This window comes from Lucilia cuprina, chromosome 6 (genome assembly GCF_022045245.1).
Source record: "Lucilia cuprina isolate Lc7/37 chromosome 6, ASM2204524v1, whole genome shotgun sequence".
Classification (NCBI taxonomy): domain Eukaryota; kingdom Metazoa; phylum Arthropoda; class Insecta; order Diptera; family Calliphoridae; genus Lucilia; species Lucilia cuprina.
The window spans coordinates 45,159,603-45,168,564 of NC_060954.1; the positions used below are offsets into that span (position 1 = coordinate 45,159,603).

Consider the following 8,962-nt stretch of genomic DNA (forward strand, 5'->3'; position numbering starts at 1 on the left):
CTAGTTCAGTTCTAGTTCAGTTCTAGTTCAGTTCTAGTTCAGTTCTAGTTCAGTTCTAGTTCAGTTCTAGTTCAGTTCTAGTTCAGTTCTAGTTCAGTTCTAGTTCAGTTCTAGTTCAGTTCTAGTTCAGTTCTAGTTCAGTTCTAGTTCAGTTCTAGTTCAGTTCTAGTTCAGTTCTAGTTCAGTTCTAGTTCAGTTCTAGTTCAGTTCTAGTTCAGTTCTAGTTCAGTTCTAGTTCAGTTCTAGTTCAGTTCTAGTTCAGTTCTAGTTCAGTTCTAGTTCAGTTCTAGTTCAGTTCTAGTTCAGTTCTAGTTCAGTTCTAGTTTTCTAGTTCAGTTCTTCTTCAGTTCTTCTAGTTCAGTTCTAGTTCAGTTCTAGTTCAGTTCTAGTTTCAGTTCTAGTTCAGTTCTAGTTCAGTTCTAGTTCAGTTCTAGTTCAGTTCTAGTTCAGTTCTAGTTCAGTTCTAGTTCAGTTCTAGTTCAGTTCTAGTTCAGTTCTAGTTCAGTTCTAGTTCAGTTCTAGTTCAGTTCTAGTTCAGTTCTAGTTCAGTTCTAGTTCAGTTCTAGTTCAGTTCTAGTTCAGTTCTAGTTCAGTTCTAGTTCAGTTCTAGTTCAGTTCTAGTTCAGTTCTAGTTCAGTTTCTAGTTCAGTTCTAGTTCAGTTCTAGTTCAGTTCTAGTTCAGTTCTAGTTCAGTTCTAGTTCAGTTCTAGTTCAGTTCTAGTTCAGTTCTAGTTCAGTTCTAGTTCAGTTCTAGTTCAGTTCTAGTTCAGTTCTAGTTCAGTTCTAGTTCAGTTCTAGTTCAGTTCTAGTTCAGTTCTAGTTCAGTTCTAGTTCAGTTCTATTAGTTCAGTTCTAGTTCAGTTCTAGTTCAGTTCTAGTTCAGTTCTAGTTCAGTTCTAGTTCAGTTCTAGTTCAGTTCTAGTTCAGTTCTAGTTCAGTTCTAGTTCAGTTCTAGTTCAGTTCTAGTTCTAGTTCAGTTCTAGTTCAGTTCTAGTTCTAGTTCAGTTCTAGTTCAGTTCTAGTTCAGTTCTAGTTCAGTTCTAGTTCAGTTCTAGTTTAGTTCTAGTTCAGTTCAAGTTCAGTTCTAGTTCAGTTCTTGTTCAGTTCTAGTTCACTTTTAGTTCTCTTCTAGTTCAGTTCTAGTTAAATCGATATCCTTAAAAAAACGCACCCTACAGTAAGTCGTTCATCAGATAAAAGCTACTCAAAAATTACTCTTTTTCAAAAGAGTCAGTTTTGTTTCTTAACGTATGCAGACAACTAACGATGGGCATCATCCAACAAAAAATCATATTCTAGTAGGATTTTGGATGAATTTAATAAATTTTAATAATTTCCATATGTCATTTAGTAAAATATTTAGATTTAGAAAAGGCTGCAGCCAGTTTCATTTTATAAAATAATTTTTAATAAATATGTATTTTTAACTTACATAAGAGAAATTTAAACATTTAACTATATCATAATTATTGGGATATTTGGCAATGGATTAAATGCTTTAAACAATTATACAATATTTAAAACCTACAATAATCATATACTTTATAAAAAAATCATAGTTTTCCATTAAATTAAGTACAACCATTAACTAAAAAAAACTGTTGAAAATTAAGGATATTCATAGTTTTTTTTCTTAACAAATTAGAAAGATATATACTTTTGAAGTAAGATCTTCAATAGGCCAGTTTCAAAATTTTTTAACTATTTAACAAAAAACTGTGATTATCCTATATGCAAAAAAAAAGGAAAACAATCAATTCGCAACCATAATTTCCGGCACTCCCACAAAAACAAACTGAATTCATATTGTATTTTAATTAACTTCTTGTTAATAATACATATTGTTACATAAATATAAAATAAAAATTATTAAAAATAAAATAGCATTGATACAACAAATTAATATGACTGTAATTTTGTTTAAAACTACTCTATTACAAGTTATAAAAGAGAATATAAACAAATTAATCAAGATTATTTTGTTGGTTTGCATACAGTTGCTTTAATTAACAATTATTTCAACTCATTTGTCTGGTGCATTTATTTTTGAAAATGTAAAACAAATTAAAACAAAAAATAAAAAAAACATGTTGTGTATGACTTTAAATATATTATTTTTTTAACAATTTAAATTTATTGCAAATGAAAACAGAAAAGCAAAGTAACGTAAAAAGAATGTTGAGTCGAAAACGAAAAGATTTATAATTAGCTGGAAAAAAATACTTATAAACAAAATAATAAAAATCAAATTATAGCTAAAATTAACGAAAAAAATATATAAAAAAAATTTTGTTTTTTATTAACTGCTGGAAAAGGTAAGTTTTTATTTTAATTGTTTCCTTTATGGCATGTCCGTTTTTTTGCTAGTTTTTGTTAATTCCCTTTAATTTAATGTTTAAGAACTCTTTACTTATTTTCAAAAGGACTTAACTATTTACATTTATTGTGTTTTTTCTTTTATTTGCAGGAATCACTGTTATAGATTTATTAACTACTGCACTTTAATTGTTATTGTATTTTCTAATTATATATTTATTTAAAATCACTTAAACTAATTTTAAGATTTAACAAATACTTTAAATAAATTATTGCACTTTTAGAAAAATTAAAGAAAAATGCACTGTTTGGTATATTTTGCATAGATGTCATTGTGATCCATTGTGAATCCCTTCTATAGACAAATAGAAGAGGAGTACAACTTAACAAGTAGGAAAGTATAGTCGGGCATGGCCGACCATATAATACCATATACCATGAGTATATTTTTAAAATTTTTACTTTTTGTAAAGAAACTATTATGTGGAATATTATTCCAAAATATTAAAGCAATTTATTGATAAAAAAAACCCAAAATTTCTAAATGAGGCTTTATATAAGTCAAATATGGGCCGATCCTCGGTAAATTTGGGAAAAAGATATATTTTTGAATAACAGTTAGTTTTGTTGAGTTTCATTGCGATACAAATGGTTACAAGTCAATTTTAGACGTTTAAGACATTTTTTGAAGGAGGGTTTGTATGGGGGCTAGGGTCAAATAAGAGCCCATCCTTACGAAAATCTGCAGTGTCATTTATACTTATATAAAACTTATTTGTATCAATTTTTAGAGAGATGATAGAATATTTGAAGTAATTATGACATAAAAAGTTCAAATCGGGAGGTACGGTTGTATGGGGGCTAGGTGAAATAATGGACCGAAAAACATGCTTGGTCCAAATTTCATCAAAATATCTTGAAAATTGCGGCCTGTACCTTGCGCACAAAGTTTACATCGACAGCCAGCCAGCCGGACGGCCATGTCTTAATCGACTCAAAAAATGATTCTGAATCGATCGGTATACTTTAAGGTGGGTATTGGACCAATATTTTTGTATGTTACAAACATCACACTCCAATAGCTAACAAAGTCCATAATTTTACGTATGTAGTACAGTAAGTACTTTGGTTGTTTTAGAATGAAGTTTTGACGTTAAGGCCTTTGATTCCCGACTGCACCATGAGTGATTAGTTTTGTCCTGAAGTCCATCAGAGAACATCCTTTAATAGTTAGATTTGGGTAGTTTAATTCATGTTGGATTTTGTAATCACAAACAAAAGTAATTCCGATATTTTTTCAATATTTTATTTGGAATATTTTGTTTTTTTAATCGCTTAAATCAAATATGAAAAAAAAATCTGTGGGACATTGCATGTTTAGCTAATGTTATTCGGTGTGCCACTTTTACTTCAGTTTAAGTAATACGTTCATCTGAGGTTTGTGTCCTTGCTAAACTATTTGCAACTTGTACAATGATACGGCAACTTTAAAATAAAACGTGTAATAGGAATGCAATGCAAACGGGAAACATTATCATTGAATACTATCTATCTATTTAACTAACTAACAAACTAACTAACTAACTAATTAACTAACTAACTAACTAACTAACTAACTAACTAACTAACTAACTAACTAACTAACTAACCAACTAACTAACTAACTACTAACTAACTAACTAACCAACTAACTACCTACCTAAACTTAAATACTTAAAACTATTAATAATGCAAAAAAAACAACATACCCATCGATACCAACTTCTTCCGTCAAACCACTTTAATTCTTCACCATTTTTTTTTACTTTTTTCATAATTTTATTATCTTCTTTTCGGGAAAAAAAATTCACAAAACATAAAACTACTTAAGATTATCAACCAAACAAACAACTTTATTTACCTTGGGCAATTTCAGCATCTAATAACTTAACATCAATACCCAAAGCACTTAGCCTCTGGATAACTTCCTTATTATCCAAACCATTTTCCTTATTATACTTATAATTCATGGTTAATTGCACCTCTTCCAAACCCTGAACATGTTCAAACAAACTTCCCTCCAACTTCAAATCAATATCACTTTCTTCGCGCAGCACACAGAAATAAAGAAGAAATACTGCCAAACTGGCGGATATAACATAAGGCTGATACCATAAATGTTCATCGGAACCGCCACTTCTAGTATCCTTAGCACGCCATGTAGCCGCCTGGCTGCCGAAAAATTTAATGGGTTCATTGTCCACCTCTTCATCGGTTTGTGTACGCTGTTTGCTGGCTATAGATTCAACTTTCTGTCCCATTGTGCGTTGGACCGTTCTCACCGGCCATTGTTGTCTGTTAGTAGATTATTTATTGTTGGTTTTTTAATTAGTTTTATTGTGTGTTGAAGAAAACTATACCTGAATTTACTGATTTCCCTGATAAATCTTAAATTATTCATTGTTTTTGTTTTAAGTTTCTTTGATAAATTTTGCGTTAAAATAATTTCATAACAAAAACTTTTCCAAAATGCAACTTTTTATTTATAAATGTGACAGTGGTGTGTTTGACACTTGCTTTACGTGCTGAACATCTGTGACGTAAGATAAAACATATGGTTTTGTTTTTTCCTAACGCTGCCATACATTTGGTGTACATTTAATTTGTTTCATGAATCATAGATGGCGCAATATAATTAAAACAAAACTAGAACAGAACTAGAACACAAATAGAACAGAACTATAACAGAACTAAATCAGAACTAAAACAGAACTAAAACAGAACTAAAACAGAACTAGAAAAGAACTAGAACAGAAATAGAACAGAAATAGAACAGAACTAGAACAGAACTAGAATAGAACTAGAATAGAACTAGAACAGAACTAGAACAGAACTAGAACAGAACTAGAACAGAACTAGAACAGAACTAGAACAGAACTAGAACAGAACTAGAACAGAACTAGAACAGAACTAGAACTGAACTAGAACTGAAGTAGAACTGAACTAGAACTGAACTAGAACTGAACTAGAACTGAACTAGAACTGAAATAGAATTGAACTATAACAGAACTAAATCAGAACTAAAACAGAACTAAAACAGAACTAGAACAGAACAGAACTAGAACAGAACTAGAACAGAACTAGAACAGAACTAGAACAGAACTAGAACAGAACTAGAACAGAACTAGAACAGAACTAGAACTGAACTAGAGCAGAACTAGAACAGAACTAGAATACAACCAGAATAGAACTAGAATAGAACTAGAACTGAACTTTAACAGAACTAGAACAGAAAAAGAACAGAAATAGAACAGAAATAGAACAGAACTAGAACAGAACTAGAACTGAACTAGAACTGAACTAGAACTGAACTAGAACTGAACTAGAACTGAACTAGAACTGAACTAGAACTGAACTAGAACTGAACTAGAACTGAACTAGAACTGAACTAGAACTGAACTAGAACTGAACTAGAACTGAACTAGAACTGAACTAGAACTGAACTAGAACTGAACTAGAACTGAACTAGAACTGAACTAGAATTGAACTAGAACTGAACTGAATATTGCCAACTTTTCAATCAAATGGCGAGTTTTTCTGATAAAGATAATCTTCTTTCTTTGGTTAAACCTGGTTTAATACATTTTTCGTGTTTTTCAGTTATCAGTAAAATTACTCATTATCTTAGTTTAACTGAGTGTAATTGGTCAATTAAACTCAAGTTATAAGTAAAAAAACACAATTAATAAAAACAATAAAACAAATTTTTCGGAAAAACAAAAACTTAATATTTTAAGTAAATTGCAATTTTCTGATTTGTTTTGTTTTATTTATTATTGTTTTAAATGTTTATTTGCAAAAAACATCTGTTCATTGTTTATGTTTTTGAGTGAAAAGTTTGCAATTCTAACAAAGTTAACTGAGCTTAAATCTAAAACTGAAAAACACAATCATCGGTTAAAGTCCGCCTAAATTTGTTCCGAGTTTAATCTAACAGCAAGTTAAGCCTAGTTTAACTGAGGAGTAAGAAACCCGCCCTTTCAGATGATATGGGAAATTTTATAAAGATATCTTCACGCTGTTATAACGTCACAAATATGGCGACATATTTTCAATTTTTAACCTATTATTTTCTCTTTGGATTTATATTTTTTCTATTTTTCTTGTTCCAATAAAACTTCAATCTCACTTTTGCTTAACTAAAAACGTTTATTTATAGAAACAACAAAAAGATATAAAGATTTTAGAACAGAAATTTTGAAATACAATTGGACGAGGGTTGTTTAATGATAAGTAAAATATTTGAGTAAACAAAATGGCTGTTTTTGTTTATTCAAATATGTTTTTTTTTAAAAGATTTACTTAATAAGAAGAAAATATAAAATATTATTGAAACTAACCAAATATGGCTGTAATTTGGTGTGTTCAAATATACATATTTTATATAATTTTCAAAAATATGAAGTAAATATATAAAAATAAAAGTAATATTTAGGATTTTGTACAAAGTTTTTTTTCTGCTTAAATTATAAACATATTATTATTGCTATTATTATTAGTATTATAATTTTTATTATTATTTTTTCTATTATGGTTTTAGTGAAATGTGAAAAGTTTTTCAGAATTTCTAAAGAATATTTTAAAATTTCATTTTATAAAAGATTTTTTCTATGGCTGTTGAAAAGAGCTTTTAGTTCAATGACAATTTATAAAATTAAAATTCTAAAACTGTAAATAAACTTTATGGCTGTAAAAGTTTATTTAACATTTTCTTAAAAGTAAAGAAAACAATATTTTTCCAATGGCTGTTTAGAAAATATTGAGATTTCCTTAAAAATTTTTAAAAAATATTTTTTTTTAAATATTTTTAAAAAATAACGATAATTTTTGAATGGCTGCTCAAAAATTAACGAAATTTTAAAAAATATATGTTTAAAAATATATAAATAATGAAATATTTTCTTTAAAGAGATTTGTAATATTCTAAACCTGGCTGAAGTTTAAAATTCGCTAATTTTCTTTAAAAGAAAATGTTTTAAATTCTATAATATTACATCTACTAAAGGAGGTTTACTTTTCATGTTATCTCTTTAACTTAACTAGTTTTTAAAGCTTTTAACTACTCATTTTTTTTATTATTTGATATTTGATATATACAATTTTATCAATTTCCCATTGGCATATTCAGTAAAATTATTCAAAACATATTTCGTTTTTGTTTTTTTAATAATTTTTCTAACAAAGCAATTTTAACAAATAGATATCATATATTATTTTTTTTTTTGGTAATAACTTTACTTAAATTTCCCTCTAATATTATCTACACAGCATTTTATGTTTATATTGTTAATAATATTTCTTAATAATTTGTAAAATAATTACAAGAACTTTTTATATATATTTAGTTTTAAAGATTGTTTTTAGTTTTTTTTTTGTTTTTCTTTAGAAACCTAAGTACGTTGTATATGAAAGTTGCATTTGTTGTTTAAATTTTCAAGTTAAAGTGTACAAAATGTTGTTGTTTTTTTATTCATTCAAAACTTATAAACTAATTCCCTAAACATTGTTTTGCATGCAGTTTTTTCACTTGAGCATTAATTATCATTTTCTTTTTTTTAACATAAAAAGTATTCGTATTAAGCCTAATTTTCCTTTCAGTAGCTTTTAAAACATAAAACAATTGTAGTTTAAATATTAAATATTACATTTATATTAATTATTATACTATACATAATATATTTGAAATCTAGCAAATGGTTGATTTCAAACTTCTGAAGCCTCTTTGGTATCGGTTAAACGTACTTGCGTGGCATCTGCTGTTACCCCATTAACCGATACCTGTTGATCTCGCCAGGGTGTGGTGAGTATGCGCAAACGTTGTCTCAACGTACCGGATGTAGTGCATAATTTAAAAACGGCCACTGCTGGTATCATTATAACCGATGAGCCTGCTATACTCCAACCCAAGGCATTAGCCCAGCCGGGATATTCGTATTCTTCATAGGTCAATGGTTGATAGCCTATAAGGCCGTAGACAATGATGAATAGTAAGAATATGGGTGCTACATAACGCCAACATATTTGCCAATATTTGCCTGGTCGAAAGCCAATCATGTCTTTGATGTCTTCACAGAAGCGATTTGTACCTGGTATAATGTTAGAATTTAATTAATTGTCAGAGAAAAACTTAATTTACGTTTTTTATTGTTACCATATATCCATGAAACTGCTATAGCCTCAAAGAATACTGCCACTAAAATGGAATAACCTGCCGCATAACGATCTAAAAGTTGAAAGAAATAGAAGCCTCCTTGGGTACAACTAGCTAAACCCACTACAAAGTATAGTGAAAATAAACCGGCTACAAAGATTTCTCGATTTCGTCCTATCTTGGGGAATTCATCACTCAAGGCAGTAATAATGGCTTCAGAACCGCCAAACTGAAAATAAAAAAAAATATATTGTAAAATAGTCTAGTTATAGTCTAGTCTATAGTCTTGTCTATAGTCTAGTCTATAGTCTAGTCTATAGTATAGTCTATAGTCTAGTCTATAGTCTTGTCTATAGTCTAGTCTATAGTCTAGTCTATAGTATAGTCTATAGTCTAGTCTATAGTATAGTCTATAGTCTAGTCTATAGTATAGTCTATAGTCTAGTCTATAGTCTA

General features: G+C 28.8%; 2 protein-coding genes across 2 annotated transcripts; both read right to left on the reverse strand.

The window, feature by feature from the left end:
• Window positions 1-4,181: 4,181 nt before the first annotated feature.
• On the reverse strand, window positions 4,182-4,865 carry LOC111685081. Its single transcript, XM_023447317.2, has 2 exons — window positions 4,716-4,865; window positions 4,182-4,650 (listed from the first exon to the last, which is right to left on the reverse strand). Exons 1-2 carry the CDS (start codon window positions 4,754-4,756, stop codon window positions 4,209-4,211), a joined length of 483 nt encoding a protein of 160 aa, XP_023303085.2. The 5' UTR covers window positions 4,757-4,865; the 3' UTR covers window positions 4,182-4,208.
• Window positions 4,866-7,785: 2,920 nt separating this feature from the next.
• On the reverse strand, window positions 7,786-8,751 carry LOC124420691 (sodium-dependent dopamine transporter-like). The gene is made up of 2 exons (XM_046954444.1): window positions 8,507-8,751; window positions 7,786-8,441 (listed from the first exon to the last, which is right to left on the reverse strand). Exon 2 carries the CDS (start codon window positions 8,407-8,409, stop codon window positions 8,059-8,061), a length of 351 nt encoding a protein of 116 aa, XP_046810400.1. The 5' UTR covers window positions 8,410-8,441; window positions 8,507-8,751; the 3' UTR covers window positions 7,786-8,058.
• Window positions 8,752-8,962: the final 211 nt, after the last annotated feature.

Bases quoted from the DNA above. Each gene is read 5' to 3' on its own strand.
- LOC111685081 (XM_023447317.2), bottom strand. From the start codon at position 4,756: ATGAATAATTTAAGATTTATCAGGGAAATCAGTAAATTCAG. The intron at 4,651-4,715 runs GTATAGTTTTCT...ATCTACTAACAG, and splicing joins AGGGAAATCAGTAAATTCAG to ACAACAATGGCCGGTGAGAA.
- LOC124420691 (XM_046954444.1), bottom strand. From the start codon at position 8,409: ATGATTGGCTTTCGACCAGGCAAATATTGGCAAATATGTTGGCGTTAT.